Source organism: Cryptotermes secundus, unplaced genomic scaffold (assembly GCF_002891405.2).
Source record: "Cryptotermes secundus unplaced genomic scaffold, Csec_1.0 scaffold463, whole genome shotgun sequence".
Classification (NCBI taxonomy): Eukaryota; Metazoa; Arthropoda; class Insecta; order Blattodea; family Kalotermitidae; genus Cryptotermes; species Cryptotermes secundus.
Genome location: NW_019735561.1, coordinates 704,505 through 728,140, shown reverse-complemented (window position 1 = coordinate 728,140; position 23,636 = coordinate 704,505). Strand labels below are relative to the sequence as shown.

The following is a 23,636-nucleotide window of genomic DNA, read 5'->3' as shown; positions in this document are numbered from 1 at the left end:
CTGTGGTTCACATAACATATTTCAATTTACATGACTTATAATCATATCCACTGATAACCTATGGCACAACACCATGCCCAACCCCCAAGCCGGAGGACCAACCCTTGTTGGCTGTCCACGACTGCTTATTCAATATATTCCCAGCTACCCTTCACACCTGGGAGGTGGTGTCTCCTCCAACCACAACCTGAGGAAGTGCCATGCCTACTTGACAAGGGACCCACATAACATGGGCTTAACATAGTCATCAAATATTCTGAACAAAAACATATTCTCACTTAGTACACAGCAGACTCTGGAATTCTGGTAACAATAATGTCAAACAGCCATGAATGGTTCACTACAATGCAATATTTCTGAGATAGGGCCTTTGCTTAGAGACTTGTATGGCCCCAGTCTGCAGAAGCAAATACGGACATGTTCAAATTAAAAGAACAAAGCTTCACTCTACCATGTACTTCACAATGCCTCCATTCTTTTCCAGCTCTGCCAAGGCATTCTTGAAAGGTGTTGGTGTTCTTGGTGTAGGATCAGCAAGACACCGTCTCACTTTGCTCGGGGTGAAATGGTCACGATCACTATTCCTGCTTATCTGGTTTTGCTTCACTGGCTGCATTGGAAAAGAATTTGGCGTGATCAGAAGGTCCGGGCTGTTCTCCTTCTCTTGCTCTACATTTTGCTGGAAAGGTGTAGACTGTGCAGTGACAGTACATCGTCGAAGGGGTGTTGCTGATAAATCCACATTGAAGGATAGGTTCGGACTGTTTAAAAACTGTGAACAGAATACAGCACAACGCCCATTTAATGTTCCTCAATTTAACACTTTCACTCATTTAACATTCAATTTCAATGACCCCTTGTCAGTAATCTCAGTGTTTTTCCCCGATTAAGAATTTCCTCAGTTTAGCCAAATAGTGCGCTCCCCAAAGAACCTTAAATGAGGGTTTCACTGTAACAGCAATAGCACATTATGTCAGCAGCACTTTCCTATTGAGCAGATATAAATATATAGGAGTGTAACCTATATGAAACGTCTGAAAACATTTTTAAAAACACACATCATGTCTAAACTTACTTTCCCTTTGGGGTACAATTTCAGGTACTTAACTCCTAGGATCAGCTACACAAATGGCATATGAGTAACCTCTTTCTCAGAGAAAACAGATATTCAAGGACAAAAGCTCAACAGTCACTACTTTTGTAAAGAATCTTAGCTGCTCACTGGGCTGGGCAGCTACTTTCTCAAGACCTAAGATGAGTGCATAACTCACAAAGAATTTACAGCTGCATCTGTAGTAGTCTCACCTGTACAAAAATCAAGAGTTGCCACTTCAGAGTTATTAATATTCTTTATTCAGTCCTCATTTTGCACAATCCACAAGCACCAAACTATCATGTAATGACATAATTTGTAAGTTCAGGTGAAGCATAAAAAATTATAACATGAGAATCAAAATTTTCAGAATATATGTCTGCACGTCCCTGTGAATTGTGATGTGTTATTAACCTTTAAGAGCCAAAAGACACCATATGGGGACCTTTAAATTATAGCCGAGTGGCCATGCGATACCGTATGGGTACGCGCAGTCCAAGCATGTTCACAGTGTTTTAAAATCTAATTTTAAGATAGAAATTCTTGTTCTACTTACATTATTTTCGGGCACGCACTTTATAAGTATACAGTCTTCCCTCCTGCGTCATCTAACTGAATGCAGATTCCGACGTCGCAATTCATGCACTTTGTCCGTATGTAACTCTGTTTTCCACGCAAAGACACACACGCTACACCAGTCTCGTATTAGCAGGAAGTCAGCCAGTGTTGCCGATTTGCCTTCTCTAATCATAACGCTTATAAAACATCGCAATTTCAACTATCCCCCATGGCCCCATTTCGTATGGAAGCAGCCGAAGTTGATAGGCAGCTGATAAATGTCACCGATTTAGAATGCAGCAAATAAGACTGAAAGTATGTAGAAGCAAGGGCCATTCTAAGAAGCTTAACAGTACTTCTTGTGTGGCAGATACGTGTATACACAGATAGAGTTTCTGAGGGACTGACCTCACTCCTGTATACAGGAAGGTTCTGAGTGCTATAAAGGCATAAAAATTTCCTCCCCTTTGGCCAGATAAGGCAGTAAGAGTATGAATGATGTCAGCAGCAGACATTTATACTGCAGAAATGTTTTGTGCAGAAACTGACTGCATATTTGTGGACAGACGCTTAAAATTTGGAAAAAAACATTTTTGGAATCAGTGTAACAATTTTTACATATTCTAAATTCTGTAAATTACAATATCTGATTCTATATTCTTTCTAGATAAAAGCACCATTTATTGCGTTCGTTTATCACAAAAATTGTAGAAATCACAGCATTTTAAGTAACATGATTACAATTTTTATTACTCTACAATGGTAGGCATTTAAATTAACTCTGGCCCGCCGCCATTACGGGAATTTAAATGGCCTGTCACTTAATCGTTAAATACTCACTTGTGATGGGCTGAACTCCAATGGCTTTATAGGTGATGCTTTTACTGGTGTCTTAAGTGAATCTATGTTAGTGACTGAGAGATATGATGAAAAGATCCCTGTATCATCCTGGAGAAACAAATAGGGAAACAGTAAGCCACTAAGAACCTGTCCAAAACATCAACCTTGAATAAAATGTTTCACATTTTACTGGTACACTAAGAAAAGGAATTTTGATATGGACTGCAAAATGCATAAACAAACAGCTTAGCAGGAGTGTGACGAAATTTCTACAGTATGTACAAAAAGCAATAAAATCTGAAACATGACATTATGTAAATAAGATCTGAAATTAGAAACATTACAAAGACTGCTTTCTTCATAGTCACCGATATGAAAACCTCAAATCTTACATTATAAAGACTCTACAGATCTGAGACAACTGTTACTTCAATATACTACAATTATATTGGACACTAGCAACTGTTCGATGTATATTTGACACACAAAGTTATGGAAGTCGGTTCTACTTCCATTTCCAGGTAACTGGTTGTCATAGTGACTTCATTCATAGGTATCTAGTTTAGAGATTAGGATTTAACCCAGAAACTTCTAAACATGAAACATACATGCAAGCCAAAATAGCTGCCAGGATCAAAGTTCAATGCTCAACAGATCCTGTGTTCAGTCCTAACAGTTTATACTGGTCTTGATAATGATGTCATCAGAAACAAAAAAGGCTGTTATTAAAATGATAATCACTCTTCATGACAGAAACAGAAAACTGATAACTCCTGATATCAAGTATTATTCGGGCAATTCACGTCCAACACAACTGTTAGCATATTTCAACATCCCATTGAGCAGTGATGCATAAACTGTGCCTCACCCCCCTCCTCTCTCGTGCATGCACACTAGTCTTAAATTTCCAACATTCATTTTCTGACTCAATGCCCAAGAGACTGAAAAGTGGTCTAGATCAGGGGTCTCCAAACTTTTCGAACCGCGGGCCACATTAGATAATTCAGCACTTTCAATGGGCCGGATAAAATGAGAAATAATAACTCTAGGTATATGAGTTTTATTGAAAGCACAGAATTTCATAAACTAAATACAAAGTACGTGAGAATAAATTATCGTATATTAATGACAACAGACAGTAGCAGCAATGCCCATATTCTCATCACAAATTATAATAAAACAATTAATGTGAATGATGGAACTCTTTATGCATTCTTAAAATCTGATTAAATTGAGGTTCAAATTTTGAAACGCTAATCACAAGTAGTGACTTTAAATGTTCATCGGATAAATTTGCCGTGTATTTCGACTTCATGTACTTCATCTGGGAAAAAGTTTGTTCACACAGATATGTCGTCCGAAAAATGGAGATAAATTTACAAGCAAATTTCTTTAAATTTGGAAACTGCTCAGAGTTCAGAAATTCCTTCCTTGTATTTGGCTTTAAAATGATAATTTTCCTGAAGTTCAATAATTTCCATTTGAATTTGACTTGGGGCATCTGCAGCATCACAGTCAAACGAATTTTGAAACAATCTAATTTCCTGAGCACTGGCATCCAAATCAGCAAATCGCTTCCGAAATTGTTCTTTCAAATCTGAAATGACTAAATTTGCAAACGATGAAGGAAATTCTGCTTCACTCTTTCTATGCAGCTCTGCACAGTATAGCATATGAATAAAGTTACAATTTTTCACTTGGCTTTCCAGAAGTATCAACTCTGCTCTGAGCAAAACTTGGCATAAGTTGCCTTTAATACAAAAATGGTAATAAGTATGACACCGGCGGTGATGATCTGTTACAATTACAGTGCACCGCCGCAAGAAGTTTTGTGCACAAGACGGCTAGCAACGAACTGCTCGCGCTACCTACATTGACAGGAAGTGACACTGCTGATCGAGGCCGAACAGGTACGAAGAAATGCCACGCAGTATACGGTCCAGAATTAGTAAAATTGTGAATATTAATATTAACATAATGTGACATGTTGACCCCTACCTCCCCAGCAGCACGTGGCGCTCGCGTAATAGGCGAGTCATCACCCCGCCACTCTCCCTGCGGTGACGTCACAAGTGGAGCCAAAGTTAGCCGAGCCCCCGCAACCTGGTAGCTATGCAACGCGAGTCAACAACGGTGACATAACAGGATGACGTGGCACTCATTACGGAACAGGCAAGCACTGCGGCTATATAAGTGAGCTGCACAGCAGCTGCGAGTTAGTTGTAATGTGGGCAGTCGCCGAGTTGTAATGTAACAGTCGCCGAGTAGAGTTGAAAGATGGACATCGCCGAGTTCAGTAGTAGTCGAGCGTGTGTGTTATCAACAGTTCTCCAGTCAGCCGAATATAGTTGGAGTATAGCAGCCGTCGCGGAAAGAAGAACCGGATGTGTGTGTAATTGTGTAATTGGGAGTGTGTGATACAGTGATACATAGCTCCCCTACTGTAAACGTGTAGACTACTGAAGAGAGAGTGAGCTGATTTGCACATAGGGTTATAAATCGTGAAACCCCGCAACAGTGGTAACAGATTAATGCGATTAGGGTTATAAAGTGTGAAACCCCGCATCTGTGTGATAAGTAACTGTAGCCGTTACTTGTAGATTATTCAATAAACAAATTAACGATCTCTACGGCATCTTCAGTAACCAGAAACATGTTACAATAATATGGAATATCAGTATATTTTAAACACAATTTGAATTTGAAATCTATGAACAAGTATTTTTCTTACCAGTACTCATTGGAAAATTAGTTCAATTTCCACATTTCTGCACAATTCTTTTGCGGGGTGGATGAAATCACATCGTGGGCCGCATGTGGCCCATGGGCCATAGTTTGGAGACCCTTGGTCTAGATCATATGGCCCCCCAGTGGGCCAAGCCGTATTTCTGTGGGGCCGCAGACAAAATTTGGAAAAATGGAGGCCCATAGAAACTGTTAAGTGGGCCACAAAATTTTCACTTCTAAAATAAAATTATTAATAATGTAAAAAGAAATAAAAATGCCAAATGGTCAGTACATATAATAACACAATAACTCAATATCCTTGTTTTTGTGTGCCTTACTTGGAAGGGACAGAACCTATTGTACTTAAACCACAACCTTAGATCTGGGAATTCCAAGTACAGGTAAACAGGTACACGCCTTCTCAGAGCAGGTAGAGCCCTAACGAATTATCCTTTATTTTCCTAAATATCTCCCCCTCCTCTCATGAGTTTTACTGCCACCATTTCAGTAAATTTCAGGTGTTCTTCAGTTCAGTATTCGAAGTGTTTGGAAGAAGACATTTTTCTGCGCAAGTTGTATTATTGTGGCAGTTCCCTACTTTGTGGGTAAGTTACAAACTCCAGCTACTATTTTTTGACAAATAAGCATTACATTTCATAATAACTTGAACTTTCATTACAAATAAATTATTAGCTTTCAATAGAATTTGAATGCCTTCCCTCTACAAGAAAAATGTTGTGAATTGATTACAGCAGTTTTGTATTTATTTGAAGTAGAATGGCTTTCAAAGTAATTTTTATGAATACTGGCTTCTAAAATTTTCCACATCTTCAAAAAATTCTCATTGAACTGCAAAGTGATGTAACAGCCCAAGCTAGATTCAAAATGACAAACAAGATTTCTGGATAAGCATTGAAATTGCCAATAAATTTCGACAGCTTTGGGAGAAGGCGAAATTGTTTTTTTATTGGATTTCCTACTTCATATCTAGTTGAATCTGGATTTAGTCGAGTTCTTCATCTGCTATCAAAGGCTCGTAAGTGTCCTGATATTGTGAAGAGAGGTGATCTTCAATTATCTCTAACAACGCTGCTACCAGATATACAAAAACCTGCTTCTTCTCGTCAGCTGCAAGGATCTCACTAAACCTAAGGGACACTAATATTATTGTAATATTTTTTGTCAGGGGCATAATTATATACTGTAAATAAACAGAACATTATATAAGTAAAAATTATATTATAAATAAAGGTTTTTGTTAATAAACCCATTTCTTATTATCAATATTCCTTATGCTATAAACAAATAATTGTTATAAATAAAAGTACAGTTGATAAAGTACACATTTATAATCAATATTACATTTATTACAATTAAACAATATGAGGGGTGAGGGGAGGGTGCCACAGAACTGAATGAAAGTCAGAAATGGGCCACGAGCAAAAAAAGGTTGAGAACCACTGGTCTAGATAAACAATCATCTAACTATGCAAGTGTCTCCTTCATAATCAAGCTATTATCTTTTCAAGAGAGACTCAGTTTCAAGCAGTTAACATAGATGTTGGAAATCTTGATACACAAATGACAACTTAAATTCAAAACAAAAAAATTTAGTCTGGGTGGAGTTTGCAAAATTAATTTGAACCAAACTACCAACTACAATACATCACAAAAACGTTTGAAAATATATGAGATTTAACCTGTTTCAGTCTCAAAAGCCTCTTTTCTAGTATTGGAAGTATGAATGTTAAGAATTCAGTATTATTTATTATTTCACATCTTGCCTACACTCACCATATGCTTAGATGCAGGATGTTCATCAGGCAAAATGAAATCAGATGAATTGTTCGGATCATCTGACGTCTTGCTTCTTCGCCGCTTGTAGCGAAAACCTCGCCTTAATATAGATGGTGGAGATAATTTTGTGCCCACATATGATGGAGTGACTTGGATTAAACATCCATTTGTCACTTCAGATGATGTCGTATCATTATTCATATTGTTGATGGTCTGACCACATATATAACCTGCGCAAAATAAGAAAAATATATAATTAATACCAAAATCTAACAAATTCAAAATTTTTAATATTTTGGGTAACCTTAAAGCATATTGGTTAACTATCCAATTCCATGGAGAATTGCTGAGAAGACAACAGCTGCTCACAAAGTCAATATTAAAACACATGGTGGTAAAACAGTATAAATATAATGGAGAAATATTTACCATCGAACAATGAAGCAAAGGGAAATTTGGAATATACACACACCTATGTTCAACTGCCTTCTTGCAGCAATGTCCTTCTGTGGTGAAAAGGTGGAGGTAATATATTCACTACTAGGTACCAAATCCATCACATTTAAATCTGCAAATCCTTCATCAGGTGATGACACCAGCTTTATCGGACTATTTGTATTCAGAATCTCAAAATCGAACACCCTGTTAACCAAAGGAACAAAAATGCATGAGAAAATTAAATTTACACCTGAAAACCAGATATACACGGTGTGTCCAGGATCCGTTAGGACTCATTTTTTCTTAATTCTGCCCTGCAATGCCATCTGTTGGCGAGTTGTGGCGTTAAGATTCTTGAAGTTTCAGCTGTGGCTGTTTATAATTTCGAAGCTCAAGCATTGCTGCATCATGTGTTCTGATCTTGAATGTAACAGTACTGTTCTGACGCTCGTCCGAAAATGGTGGTGGAACAGAGAGTCAACATCAAATTTTGTTTGAATTTAGGCAAAACCCCCGGAGAAGCGTACAAAATAATGAAAAGTGTGTACGGTAGTGAATATTTGAGTTGCTCAAAATTTTTTGATGGTATGCTGTATTTCGTGATGGCAGGGAGGACATTGAAGACGCTCCACTCCACATACATCAAAACCAAGAACAAGTCGCACTGAAGAAAATGTGAAAAAAGTGACCGAAATCCTTGCATCAGACAGATGTGTTTCTGCAAGACTCATCAAGGAGCTTTTAGGAATATCAGAAAGTATTGTGCATCAAATTTTGACCAAGGATTTGGGCAAATGGAAGGTCTGTGTGTGGTTTGTACCGCACGTGATGTCAGGCGATGAAAAACATGCCAGAGTGGAACACTGCAAAGATATGTTACAAGAATTCTTCGAATTCAACCTGAATATTGAGAGCAAGGTTCCGGATCACTCCTCCACAACAATGCCCCACCCCACAAATCGAAGATCATGAGCGATTTTTTGGCCAGAAAAGGGATCAAAGTCCTTGATCATTCTCCGTATTTGCCAGATTTCTGGTTGTTCCCAAAAGTTAAGTTGATGATGAAAGGAGAACATCATGACACCATCCAGGACATCCAAAGGGAATCTACGGCAGTTTTAAATGCGATTTCACAAAAGGAGTACAGTGACTGTTTTCGAAAACTTTTCAATCGATTCCAGCTATGTAATAATTCAGAAGGAGACTATTTTGAATAAAGAGTGAAATTTTGAAAATAATTTATGTCTTGTATTTTTAATGAACACAGTCCTAACAGAACCTGGACACACTGTGTATACTCAGTATCACTGCTAGTTAACCAACTGTGCCAGTAAGATAGGTCCTGAAGAAGGAAAACACTCACCCTAGTGGTGAAAATGATTGCGATGAATTCTGTGGTGGGGTCGCATGTTGAGGGGACTGTTGCTTATATTCCTGTTCATAATTAGGTGGAATATTCGTGTCAGCCAGTCTCACAGCCTGTGACACTTGGCACACGGCAGGACTTGCTGCTGGTCCTGGACTTGGGCCAGTCTGAGAGAATCCAGTACTTGACTGACTCAATGGCTCATAATATTCTGGAGACCAATCAGTACCCTACAAAAATAAACATAAAAATTAGGTATAATCACAGTAAAAAATTTCCAGCAGTCCCGTTTACTGCGAATGTCTTAACCCACAGCCGTTAATCTCGGTTTTCTAGACCGGAGCCGCTATTCCCTTGAAATAGCTCCTCAATTATCATCATGAGGCTGAGTGGACCCCGTTCGAGACCCACTACTTCTCAGAAAAAATCTGGTAGCACCGGGAATCAAACCCGGACCTCTGGATCTGTAGCCAGGAACACTGACCACTAGACCACAGAGGCAGTCCAGTATATCCACATAGTTTATATTAAAGCTGAACACAACATTCAAGCATACGTGCCATTTCTTGAACACAGTCACCTTAAATGTACTCGTACCTTGGAACAAAACCACTTTTCCTATCTGGAGACGGTGTTCAATGGCACAACAAGGTACAACTGTTGAGTTTGTTTTCTAAACCAATTTTCTGAGAAGCAAAACTGGGAAAAAGAGGGGACCTTTTTTCCCCAGTTTTACTGTTTATTCTGAGGCACTTACCAGCAATAGAAGCTGAGGATGCCCCTCCACACACAAGGCTTTCCATTCGAGAAGCATGCAAAGTGTATAGAGTTTTATTAGTTACCTTATCCACACACTTAAAAAAGCTTTCAACCAGCCTGAGGATGAACATCTTCTATATTCTGTGAACTATGATGTGAACAGAATATTCATCAGTGGGGCGGAATGAAATCTTGTATAATACTGTAACGTGTTTACGTTACTGAATACGCCGTAGAGATGGTTAATTGGTTTATTTAACAATCTACAAACAACGGCTATAATTAATGATCACAATATTACGGGTTTCCACACTTTACAAACCCTACAACAAAATCTCTTAACACAATCTTCACTTGTCTTCACGTACTGATAACGCGGGAGCTATACAAGTCTCCCTTAAATACACACTCCGGGTATAACCGTACTACAGCACTCTCTATGTCTGGAAAGCACACAATAAGTCTTCCGCTCGCTGACTTCTTAGTTGTCGCACACTCGCAGGCTGCTATGTTTCAACTGATGATCACACTGCTGTGGGTCCGCTTATATAGCCTTGCGCTGTTGCTAGTGTGACGTGGCGGATAGCATAGGACGCTGTTGCTAGCGTGACGTCACCGCTGTTGATTAGCATTGCGTAGTTGCCAGGTTACGGGGCTCGGCTATCTTCGGCTCCGCTCGGCTCTCTTCGGCTCCGCTCGTGACGTCACCGCGCGTTGCGCATTGCGGGGTGATTACTCGCCTATTACCGCGAGCGTTACGTTACCGCTGAGGGGTGGGAGGGGAGCGCTGACTTACCCACCGCGTCACTGCTGGTATGGGGGGGGGCTCAGATTTCGCAACATGTCACAATACATATAGACTGCTGCAAGAATGTAGTAGGGTCAAATGAGGAAAGGTGTTCATGAGCTTGCATTCAAGTACACTGCGGAGCAATGTGCTGCACAGGAATGTCAACAAGCTTAAATTAAAACTAATACTAATGACTCCTTCTCAGTAATCTTGAAGCCATACATACACACCTCAGACCTATGCCACATGAACCGGTATATTCAAATTCATAATATGATTTACCTCATACACATCCACACTAACAGCTGCATGTGCTTGATATTCTCCAACAAGGGCTGTCTGTACGGTGGGTTGCTGTGAGCCTTCCGAGAAATTAGATCCACTGGTCTGGTACTGTACACTGTTCATCGGCTCAATACCATTGTACTGGTCTGGGGTACAAGCCTGGGCCCTTGCCTTACTCTTGACACGTTTTCCTTCTAAGGATATTGATAGCTTCTCCTCTGACTCATATTTTCGACGCATTGTAGAGTTCCAGTGATTTTTAATTGCATTATCAGTCCTTGAATCAAAATAATATATTTACATTCAAAATACACGTTACACTGAAGCTTCAGACACAGTTTTAAACCTCTGACCAAGAAGATATCATGACCTGATACTACTCCACAGAAGGGCTTACAGCACGCTCCCATGGACGGGAGACTAGAATAACCACAGCAGTTTCTACATAATGAAAAAGGGAAAAAATCATGATCCCTGCCAGAAATCAAACAGCAGCCATACATTCCATGATGCATAACTTTACTGATAGGGGCATCTTATAACAATTATGCACATAAAACACGAAATGCATCTACAACGTCGGATTTGAGGTTCTCATGACAGTGAAAATGTAGTTGTGGTCCTCTGGGTTGACACCATGAAATCTGGTACACAGTTACCAGTATTTTGGAGGAATCTCATTTTCATTTAACGAGATAACTAGCACAACGTAATCAAAATTGTATGATTCTGAGGTAACCACAATTTTGTGTCTGAGGGCTACTACTTTAAGAGCTGGAATGTTCATATTCACCAGGCACAATCTATGGTCAATAAACCAATATATTAACATAAGTAATACGCACGCACATATACTGTACGTAGCATTTCAAAAGCTACTTTTTTGTATTCAAGGATGCTGAAAATATGCATATCCATCAGAATCTTATGACTAGTTGTGACCGTTCCACTGCTACGCAACTTATTTTAATGTAATCAACTTTATTAATTTTGAAAGCTTAATTGTTCAAAATGAAATGCAGTGAACAAGGGTAGTGAGACATAGGTCAATTCTTGTATGTAAGAGTTAGCGTCTTCCCACGCTTACAACAAGAAACAGGAAGACATCCATCAAAGGTTTATTAGAGGAAAGTTACGTTAAAGAATAGCTAAAGAATTCTTTACTTGGCAGTTTGTGCATGCCATAACTTAAAAAGAGTGAAGTTTTTAGGGCCCAAGCGACGCTTAAGCATTTGTGAAATTGTGACAGAAATATGTTGGAGTAAAAAATCCTTAAACCATTGTAAGCTTTAAACGGAGTGGAGGAATATCTAATTAAAATACTCCTATTTTTCAAATATAACCAATCACTAAAATTTAAGGGTGTGACAGGGTAGAGACACTGAGGAAACAAGGACTTGAAGGTCCAAGTAGAAATCAGTTGTCAAAGTCAGTCACACACTGGGACTCGTTAGAATTAGACGCAAAAAGTCACACACCGGGACTCGTAAGAATCAGATGCAAAAAGTCAGACACTGGGCTCCGAAGCAATTAGACTTAAAAAGTTACACACCAGGCTCCAAAGCAATTAGACGTAAAAGTCACACACCGGGACTCGTTAGGGCTAGACATAAAAGTTACTGATTCGAAGTTGTATCAAGAAGTGGCTAAACAAGTGTTCAATAATATAATTCGTCTAAACTTGATATGTGCTTTTGTAGTTGGTGTTCATTTATTCCTTCTCAGAGTTGTGGCCCGTTCAACGCTCTGAGATAAAGAGACCCTCAGCTTTACCGAATCAACAAACCTCACCTCCTTATAAATTAAATAACCCTGAGATAAAATTTAGTACAAGAAAGAAGTACCTACAAGTGCGACCAACGTGTGTGGGAGAGTGAAGATAATAATTGAGTTTAACAAACGATAAGGTGAGAGAATGACTGTTAAAAAGGTGACTTCAAGAAGAAGAAGAAGAAGGGAAGGAGGTAAGGGATGGCGGTAATATAGTTTTTCCCACAATCACAGTACTTTTCACACTACATATGCAGGAAAATGAAGGCTATTCATATAATTTAAGTACATTCACACATAAAGGCTCATTACTGCACAATGAAGAATCTAATCAAAATGCTGTGTGCTCACTGAAAAGAAATTACATGAAATACATACTACACTAGAATATTCCCCTCAAAAATTCCTTAAACACGTTGCATATGAGACTGGGATTTAAGGTTTCGGGTTTCAAGTTTGGTCTATTTCTGAAAAGGAACTTCAATGCATGAAAGTGAACATTTTTTAGGAAGTGCATAGAATGCATGCATCACAAAAGGGACATTTCTGGCATCTTCTGAGATCTGGATAAGTTTTCTTTGTGATTAGTGTGCCTATGGGCTTATCAACTGCGCTGCAGGTCCAAACACATACGGAAAGAGTTGGTGCTGGTAGTGTGTGTCCCTCCTGCTGGACAGGCTGGCTCTTGGCACACCTACAGTTCTCTTACCTTTTCCATTAGCCAATAACATTATCTATTATTCACACATCACAGGTTACAGAGCATTTAAATGTGATTTAAACAGAACTTTTTAATAATTCTTAAATTATATACTTAAAAAAATCCCTTTTTTTCATACAATAAACTGTTATGCCCCAAGTAAAAACCTAGCTGCCAACTCTACGGCACTGTGAAATTAAAAATCCCCTATTCCCAGATGATACAAATTAAAAATGTCTGAATATAAATTAGCTCTCCTGTACTCGAATCCAAATCTGTTTCCTTAGCAGCCTGAAATGATCCACACCTGCCAGGAAGGAGCTTAGCAATCTTGGCCCACTGGTTACCCCACTGACAGTGGGCTTCATAGATGACCCTGTCTTCATCTTCTGTCCAAGCTGTCTTCTTGATGGCAGGATTCAGATGGTTATGCCAACGTTCGCGACACTGCTTCCCAATCCGTCCCTTCAGATGACGGGCAATCACTGTCCACTTCTTCGGCCCATATCGCTTCACCAATTCAACGACCTTTTCATCCTCCTATCAGAAAAATAAAACAAATACACATGAAAAATGTCCTCTTAAAAAGAAAATGAACCAACTTGTGAATAAACGTCTGTTTTTTCTGGGTTACATATGTAACAGTTTAGGACAGAAAAGGAAAGTACAAGGAGGCTATTTGGCAAACTACACTGGGGTGGCTTTACATACAGTTACTGTGTGGTTGCCACCTCTCCTACCCAGTCTGCTTCAGTGATAACACCATAAAATCAAATACATGGATCTTCTGCACTCCGGTATCCATTGCTGTGTGTCCGCATGTCCAGTCAAATAAAACCAAAAGTCATCTGAACAAAAAGTGAAGTTGGAATCAAAGCTTATCATCATGAAATGACTAGAGATTCCTGTTGAAGAAATTAATGATTCTCATTGGGTGCATCCTGTTGTGCTTATTATATAAAATTCAATGGGATCTGTCATAACACAACAACAAAATGCTGACCTAGACCATTTCGTTGCTGTGTTACAACGGATCCCAATAAAGAATTCTTTACAGAAATTAATGATGTTGCAGGCGCAAAGAGTGAACAACTGTTTTTAAAGGTAATAGTTTCAATTAATTTGTTCCAAGTCTTGTGGTCTTTTTTGATGCTAATTTTTGGTAAATACGTGGAGCAATCCAAAAGTTCCCGAAATATATTATAAAAACTATTACATCTTACCTAGAGCTTATTCTGCACCATCACCTTCAAAGTAGTACCCTTGGGAGCGCATACACCGATCCCAGCCTTTCTGCCACATTTCAAATGCATCCTGAAGTCTTTCTTTGTTAGGGTGTTTAGTACCGTCTGCGTTTCCGCTTGAATTTCCTCAACAGTATCAAATCTTCGCCCCTTCAACTTGATTTTCATCTTAGGGAAGAGAAAGAAGTCGCATGGAGCTAAGTCTGGCGAGTATGGTGGGTGGGGAACAACTGCCATCTTGTTTTTAGCCAAAAATTCCTGCACAATGTAAGCCGTATGCGGTCGTGCGTTGTCATGGTGGAGTACCCAGTCATTCATGCGCCACTTCTCTGGACGTTTTCCCCTCATGTTCTCCCTCAAACGCCTTAGAACATCATGATAGAACTCTTTATTGACTGTCTGACCAGGAGGGACGAACTCCTTATGAACAATCCCGTCAACATAAAAAAAAAACAGATCAACATGGACTTAATGTTGCTCTTGACTTGTCGAGCTTTTTTTGGCCGAGGTGAAGAAGGGCTCTTCCATTGCGACAATCGCTGCTTGCTTTCAGGGTCGTAGCCATAAACCCAACTTTCATCACCAGTGACAACCTTCGAAAGAAAGTTTGGATCCTCTTGAAGCTGTTGCTGAAGTTCCCTGCAGACTTCCAAGCGATGCTGCTTCTGTTCATTTTGCAGCAGTCGTGGCACAAACTTCGTCGCAATCCTCATGTTCAGTTCCTCTGACAAAATTCGTTGACATGTACCATAACTTAGTCCCAAGATGTTACAGAGGTCTTGGATGGTCAGTCTATGATCTTGCAGGATCGGATCCCTAACTTTTGCGACATTTTCTGGTGTTTTGCCCATTGACGGCCGTCCTGAACGATCGTCATCATCAGTCAATGTTCGGCCATTTTGAAAAGGCTTATACCAGTTGTAAGTTTGTGTCTGCCCTAAACTGTTTTCACCAAAAGCTTGCTTCAACATTTTGTGCGTTTCTGCAGCGGTTTTCCCAAGTTTGAAACAAAACTTTATACAGACACGCTGCTCTCTCAGGTCAGCCATCGCAAAACCGCAAACTCACGGAAACACAACAATGGAAATACGTTCACCAACAATAAACCCAACCACTCAACTCGACGCCGCTTGCCACACTGATTCAAGAAGGATGTGTGAGGAGACACCTAGCGGTATTTTGATGTACTCATAACCATTCACGCGCAAAATTCAAATTTCGGAAACTTTTGGATTGCCCCATGTATTATTCATTATCAGCCTTCCCATTACTAAACTACATACACCTGAGTAGAGCTTTATTAAAACAAAAAACTGTAACTGATATAACTGCCTACATAAATAGTCACACCTACTGTCTGCTCACAATGGCAGTTTAACTACATTTACGAGTACTTCAATTTCAGTCAAGTCTCAGATAAAGTTCTACATAATGACTTAACTGAATAAGTTCAACAAAATGATGTTTTGCATTTATAGTGTTACCATGAAGTCGATGAAATTTCACCAGCAGTGCTGGTAAATCTGTTGGCCACGACTTTCTCAAAAATCTTTAATTGCTTCCCAGCCTCTGGCTTCTGGCAAAAGCAGATGTGCAGAGGGGGTTGCATGGATGGTTCAAATTAATGTAAGCTCTAGTTCTTCAACTAGGGAGCCTCCACAAATCCTATGGCCCATGGGCAAGAGATACATAGGCTTCTCACGGTATCTTGTGGTTTAGTCAACAGGCCACCAAATCACAAACAACACACAGCAGATGCCAGAAACAGTTCCAGCTGAACATGGGCATTCCTTCCATTTCTATAAAATGTTCACATTCATGCATTATGTTCCTTCTCAGAAACAGAACAAACTTGAAACTTTAAACATGAAACTTCAAACGCTCATCTCCTCCACATGGGGCCTCATTCATTCATCAGTAATCTGTCAAGACGACATGTCCACAGTCTCTTCCAAAACAGTTCCCCCACTTGATGCGCTCTAGTGCTTTCTCCTTCAAATGAAAATATCATCTTTTGTCCCCAAGGTCATCCAGCATCTTCTTACGTCTTTTTTCCTCGTCTTCTGGTCACTTCTATCCGCCCCTCTATCTTTCCTTCAATAACTTCTTTTAGAAGGCAGTTACCGCGTAAGGTATGACCAATCCAATTAGCCTTCTGTTTTCTTATTTCATGTAGGATATTCCTCTGCTCACTGACTCTAAATAACACTTCTTAATTTCTCACATAATCGGTCCAACTGATCTTCTCCATCCTTCTCCAACACATTTCAAAGCTTTCCAGGTGTTTCTGATCTACTGCCCTAAGTGTCCAAGTTTCAGCTATGCGATTTTAAATAATACTGTTCAAGCCTACATGTGATTTCATTCAATCTCTCTTCATTGAGCACTCAGCATTCTGCTCTCTCTCTCTCTCTGGTCCAGTAACAACCTTGTCCATGAATGTTAGGACTGTGTGAACAGATATTATTATTATTATTTGAAATTGTAACATCCCAAAATTTGCATCGGAATCATTACCTCACTTTTCACGTGGGTACTGTACATCGGCCGTGTCAAACATGCGGCCCCCAAAGCCACAAAGTGCAGCCCCTCAACTTTTAGAGATAATTGATATTAAAACCAATATTAAAATTTTAGTAGAAATATTTTTTTCCTGATTATTGCAGAAGGGTTTGTCCAACTAACGGTTTGTAAAGTTTGTGAAGGACAAACTACTGTATTTCAGAAGGTTAATGCACTAAAACCCGCACAGCCTCACCACCCCAAGTATTTCCAAGAATCCCTTTTGGAGGCGTAGTAAGAATGCAAGGAGAGTGGCAACTGACAGACAAGTGCAAAGGATTTCTACCTTAAAAACTAACTTGCAACCCCCAGCCATTGTCTAATGGGCTGCTAGCAAACTTTCACTTTTATGACCATTGAGACAAGATACACTTTCCTCCTAGTCCAGTAGTCTCTTGTACATTGTCATTCAGTTCATTTCTACACAGCGACTGGTGCTGATGTTACATTGTGATGAACATATAAAGTTTATAATTAAACATTAAATTATCAACTACGAGTTTTCTTGTATATGTACAGTAACTTTTAAAGGGCAGTGTTGTTTTCAAAAAATTCAAGTAGCAAAAAGACAACTACTGAAAGTGAGCGCCATTTTTTTTTCAAGAAAAATGGGAAATCTCTTATTTCTGTTGTGAAATAGAAGGTAAAATTACATGTTTGATTTGTGGGCAAAAAAAGTGTTCCACTTTAGGTAATTATATTGAAATTATTCCTAAATAATAAATAGAATTAAATTTCCTTGTATCAAAATCTAATGTATAATTATATTTTGAAGTGCGGCCCTGGACTACTATTTATAAGGCCAAGGTGGCCCTCTGTACAAGTTGAGTTTGACATGCCTGCTGTACTTGTTTCAATACATAACTTCATGGCATTTCGACACAAGATGTAAAGTGACCCACCGAATGTTTAATACAATATTTGGGGCTTGGAATTATATTCAACATGCACATAATACATAAACTTTTTCCTCAGCAGATGATCAAAAATTTACTGGGGGTAAAACTGGAGACAATGTAATGTGTTTAGGCTATTTTATTTGCCTGTCCACAATGTCATGAGTGTAAATATGTGTAGTGCAAGATGATGCAAGTGGTCTGCGCCCTTCTTTCCCTGCTGCCAAAGGATTTTCTGGACGCTCTCAAATGATCTCCTGTACAATCCTGGCTACTTCGCTATATTATCACTGTTATTGTTGTTGTTGTTGTTCTTGTTGTTGGTTATTACTGCCATCATCACCTATTATTATTACTCAACCATATAGTTCAATCCTAAACTCTGTAGGCCTACTAATGGAAAAGAGGAACTGGGATAGCTTAGTCGGTATAGCAACTGGCCACGGGCTGGACGACCGAGGGGTCGGAGTTCGAGTCCCGGTAAGGTCAAGAATTTTCACTTTTCCACGTCATCCAGACCAGCTCTAGAGTCCACCCAACCTCCTATCCAATGGGTACCAGGGGCTCTTTCCCAGGGGGTAAGGCGGACGGGGCGTGAAGCTGACCACTCACCTCCAGCTAGTGCTGAGGTTAAGAAAATGTGGATCTATACATCCACTCCCCCATACGCCTTCATGGCGTAGTGCTCAATTAGTTAAGCACAGGGCCATCTTCACCTCTACTCATGGAAGATAACCATTTACAACGAAATGATAGTTCACTACACACTGCATGACTTGAAACCGCTGCAAGCAGATGACACCCCACAATGAGCCCCCTCATGCCAAGGTCCAACACGTGGGAATGCGAGTCACTTTCTTCTTGCTTCACGGCAGATGAGTCACGCCCTCTTTCAATATGGCAAACTGTGCAAATTAGCTCAACCCGTAACTGTCTTTATGTAAATATCAAAGCCCATTTAGAAGCTTAAGAATGATACGAAAACATGGCTGGATCATGCATCAGAGTTCTAATAATCAGTGGGTACCTAATGCTCAACAACGGCCATGCCATAGCGCAAGCGGTTAGTCGCTGGCTTCCCATCGCGGCGGCCTGGATTCGATCCCGGGTCTGGTCAAGTGGGATTTGTGGTGGACAAAGTGGCGCTGGGGCAGGTTTTCTCCGAGTACTTCGGTTTCCCTTGCCAATCTTCATTCCATCAATTGCTCCACAATCACCCTCACCTATCATCTGGAGCTGGTACAATAGGCCAGAAGTGGCCGCAGTACAAGGGACTTAGTCCCACCCCACTAGCAATACAAAAAATAATGCTCAACACAACTTCAATTTCAAAATGAAATGAGAGTGAAAATGTGTAACTTAGAATACGCGTTCTTTGCAATTTTCCACATACCACTGGAATGGCCGACAATTTCCTGCACGCACAGGTAACTGTTGTAAAACTGATCACATCTGTCATAAATATTTGTTCTTTTCCTGTACATATATGCACCACACTACGGAGGCTCGTGTAGCGGTAACGCTCTACACTCGTATCTGGGAGGTGGTCGATTCGAATCTTGATCGGAACAGCGGCTATCCTGCCTGCGGCTTTTCGTGGGTTTCCTCAGTCCCTCCAGACGTGCCGTGTTAGTAGTCCGATTCGACCATGGCCGATTCCTTGGAAATCCTTTCCAATTTATCATTCATCCTACCATGCAACCCTACATAACCTTAATTAGGGAATGGCAAGCCATGGCCCACAGGCTGGATCCAGGCCGGGACAGCTTTTCATCCGGCTCTCGGAGACATTGCCAAAACGTACTTTACGATTCACCGCTGCACACGCATTAGGGTTCTCAGTCTTCACTAGTCGCATCCTGGCAACGGATTTATCAGCCTTACTGACGCTTCAAATCACATGTGAAGTCTTCTTTTCTCAACCCAACTCCTTTCTTGACATTATTCTGCAGCTGCCAATTTCGAAAACGCGACTAAATTCCATTCCTCTGTTCCCAAGCTCATATCCCGGCAGGCTGGCGTCCCAAAACTCGACTACTATTCTCTACTCGACCAAAGTCAAAGTCAAAGTCAAAGGCGTATTGCGACTGACGGTCGGTCGGTCGGTCGGTCAGTCAGTCAGTAAGTAAGTCTTGCTGTCGACCCCCTTTTGAGGCTCATGACCAGATATTTATTACTCTTTGACAGTTACGGTTTTTGTGGGGCGTCCTCTCGTCAGAGAGGATGGTTCTGTATATGCTGCTGGCCCTTGCCAGCGCAGTCTTTCTCGGGTCCGAGTCCCTTGGGACTCGTGACCACATTTTACTGTCTCAGATTTGAGACTTCCCTTTTTTGTCGTCTCCTACGACCCTCTTGTTGACGAGGAGTGTTTACCGCGCCGCTGTCTAGCAACAGACGTCCTACTGTCGATCGCGTTGGCTCCCGCGGTAATATGTTTATGGAGTCGTTGCCTAGCAATGGGCATATACGTCAGAATATATAAAGAGTTTAACTTTGTTGACCAGTTCACCATTCATTATATCAAACCAGCAAGCGAACGTACCGAACAGGTTGAGTGAGATTCGATGAGTACTACTAGGCAGTGTGGAGGAACGCAGTAGATGCGGTTGAAGGAGAATGTAGAAGAGTTTCTTGTCTTGTTCTAATCATTTGCCTTGGGAACTACAAGTTTGTGTCACATGAAATTAGTGGACAGTCCCTCCAAGTAAAGGCCATTTGAGAACAGATGATGGGACTTATTAATTGGTGTCCGGAGTTTCGATAACTTTCAGGACTCACCTCTTTGGTCCAAGGTCCTTTCACTAACTCTGGATTGACGACCTTCTGCCAGCGCTGCTGACACTGGATATCGGAACGGTCGGGGAAGTGAAGCGAGATGACGTCCCATCTCTCATTGTAATCCTCCACCAGCTGTTTCAACCGTCCATCCTGCAACACAATCTCCATTTGCTGTTATGTCCCTAAAAATCAATATCAGTTATGCGAAGTCTCCCACCTTTCGGGGCTATGGCAACAGACTGACAGCCCACTTGGGACCAAGATCTCACAATGCCGGCAGCCGGAGAAAAACAAGCAGTGGGTCACACGGGGCCCGAGGGACAATTTCAATGAAAAAAAGAATTTTAAAATGTTCATATTTGATCACTGCTAGGGTACTGCACCCGGGAGACTACAGTGAAATGCAATAAGTCAGGAAGGGGCAGATAAAGAGAATTTTGATAGGGAAACCCCGTAGAAGTCATATTGAAGACCATGAGATGGAGGACGGATGGAACCAGCCCCGGTTATTTCTTATTATCGGTGGAAACCTTCGGGTTCTGCTGCCAGTATCAGAATGCGTCTGATGATCGCTTAGTACTTTCGCTTCTATGTGAGTGGCTCACGTTTCGATTCGGCCGAGAGACGCCATATCCTGAGGTCATGGCTTTACTCAGTTCCTCCGTTCAAATTCAAGGATATCATCAAAAATATACTATGACCGCTTCTTTTCACATCTATTTCCAAGTCACCATCCCACCATCTGACACAACGTGACCAACGCAGTTAAATCGTTCTGAAATTGTCCTCCGTGACCTGTAGTCCTCAAGCGAACTATATTGACCGAGCGACCGCCGCTTGCCGGCGAAGTCAGTGCCAATTTCAGCGGATTGAGGTGTCGCGTGCTCAGCGCAACGGATCCCCACGGCCATTAATCTCGGTTCTATACACCGGAGCCGCTATTTTCTTGAAACACTCCTCAATTATCCTCACGAGGTTGAGTGGACCCCGTTCCAGACCCAATACTTCTCAGAAAATCTGGTAGCGCCGGGAATCGAACCCGGGACATCTGGATCTGTCGCCAGGAACTCCGACCAATAGACCACAGAGGCGGTCACATCTTAAATCCGTACTGTATTCTGAAATATCCCACGAATTAATAATAATCTACGTCTTTTATTGAATGGTTTTTACGTTATTTAAAGATGTTCCAACTTCGAGAGTTAAGTAATTTAACTTGGCAGATGAACGCGAACGGTGAGCAGATGACTTATTCTTTTCGGTTGCATATATTATGTACAGCATACTTTATGTAGAGCGTCTAATGGTACGGATGAGTTACTGATGAACTCGAAAAAGGACCTGAAATGAATCTGCCACGACATGCATGTCAGGAGGGTCTGAAGAAAGTCAGGAACAGATCCGGATAGGCAATATACTAATGCGGTATTCATGAAATACGAAGTAGGAGTGGCAACTACGACGCTGTGACGCTTATTTTAAAGTATGGGTTACACGGGTTCGATACTGATTACTAAACTCGCCCAACGACGTGTAGTGTACACATTTAATTACAGCTTTCGCCAAAATTCCATGAACAGTTTCAGCCGATGGAACACGCAGACATTATCTAAGCATATGAAGTATTGCAGGCCGGACAAGCATGGCTAACTATCACTCTCCAATGCTTCTTCGTATAGTAGTCGCATATTTTTTTATCTTCTGCTGTGAGTATCGGCAGGGGTAACACGCAACCCGGGAAACGATCCTATAATTCTGAAAGGAATATGTGACCGAGCCGGTTTGTCCACTTGCACCATGACACCCTGCAAGAGTGCAACCCCCTCGCCCCCCTTTAGCCATTGTACTCCACATACCCGAACACGCAGTTCTCACGAGAGGGAAGGTCCAGCATCTAAACCTTACGTTACAATGTGCAGCGACGGAAAACCAAACAGGGCCACAGCTGATGTCTCGATCATATGGACCGGTTTCCTGCACCTACAAGGAAAGATTTCAAGATCTTGCCGTATCTTCTGACCGAAACACAATCGTTCCCCCAACATTTTGGTACTGCGGCCATTTTCTTCTGCAGCAGCAAATGGCCGTTCTGAAAGTCTGCGGGTAAAATATTTTTAGCACGGTTCCTTACTTCATAAGGCAGGACAAAGGCTATGGAATCGTGCCAGTGTCAGCCCGTGTGCCTGGCCTTCTCCCGTTACTTTTGAAAACAACTGTCGGATTTTCATCAAACTTCGTATGGTCATCACGCCACTTGAGGTCATTCATTTAGTTTTTGTACTTTCTGATTTCCTGCCACCAACCAACACAGAAGCCTTGGGGACTTTCCGGCACAACAGCCACTTAATACGAGTCCTTGATAATCCGAATTGCAACACATCTTCAAAAACAGGAGTTCCGCAAATAACTCATTAGAGCCTACTTTCTAGCTGCACAGATTTCTAGTTCGGCAGACCTATTACCATCACTCCTGTCGGGCCTGCACAAATTTTCCCGTAAGTCCAGAGACCACCTCCAAAAACTAAGCGCCAGAATAGAAGACAAAATACTTGGGTAAGACATCCGTTAGTTTTTATTAACAAAAGGACAACCAAAACATCTACACATGAAGAACCACTTCACACTCGGAACACCTATCGAGACACTGCTGCACACGCAGAAAATCTGTACTATGTTCTGCTACTTTAGAATACGGGATCCGAATAACGATGGGCTGGACAAGTAAAATGGAAGGGCTTACTACTAAAGTACAGATTCTCTGTATTAAATGTGTCGGACACAACCTCAAGCTTCGCGCTGTCATCGTATTGGTAAACAATAATCTCCCTCCCTCGTGGAACTTCAGATTAACCTCATGGATAACTGTGACGGCACAGAACGACATTTTTGGTGCCAATCCTGGGCTTCACATATCACTGAAAAAATGTATAAAGATATGGGTGTTCAACGTAAAATGGGCATAAACGCGCTACATGAAATTTCCACCATGAACGAATGGGAACGTCCACGGCAAGCATTTGAACATAAGAGGAA

The 23,636-nt window shown here is 40.9% G+C and overlaps 1 protein-coding gene across 2 annotated transcripts in view; it reads right to left on the bottom strand.

The window, feature by feature from the left end:
• The window catches only part of LOC111869558 (myb-related protein A), a 99,315-nt gene that overhangs the window by 23,157 nt on the left and 52,522 nt on the right, over positions 1–23,636 (bottom strand). For both annotated transcript variants that reach the window (XM_023861180.2, XM_023861181.2), the window contains exons 3-10: positions 20,604–20,753; positions 13,431–13,663; positions 10,651–10,930; positions 8,817–9,049; positions 7,488–7,657; positions 7,013–7,245; positions 2,492–2,599; positions 452–772 (exon numbers count right to left, since the gene is read on the bottom strand). In XM_023861180.2, the coding sequence (XP_023716948.1) occupies positions 452–772; positions 2,492–2,599; positions 7,013–7,245; positions 7,488–7,657; positions 8,817–9,049; positions 10,651–10,930; positions 13,431–13,663; positions 20,604–20,753 (1,728 nt within the window). The remainder of the gene's footprint in view (positions 1–451; positions 773–2,491; positions 2,600–7,012; positions 7,246–7,487; positions 7,658–8,816; positions 9,050–10,650; positions 10,931–13,430; positions 13,664–20,603; positions 20,754–23,636) is intronic.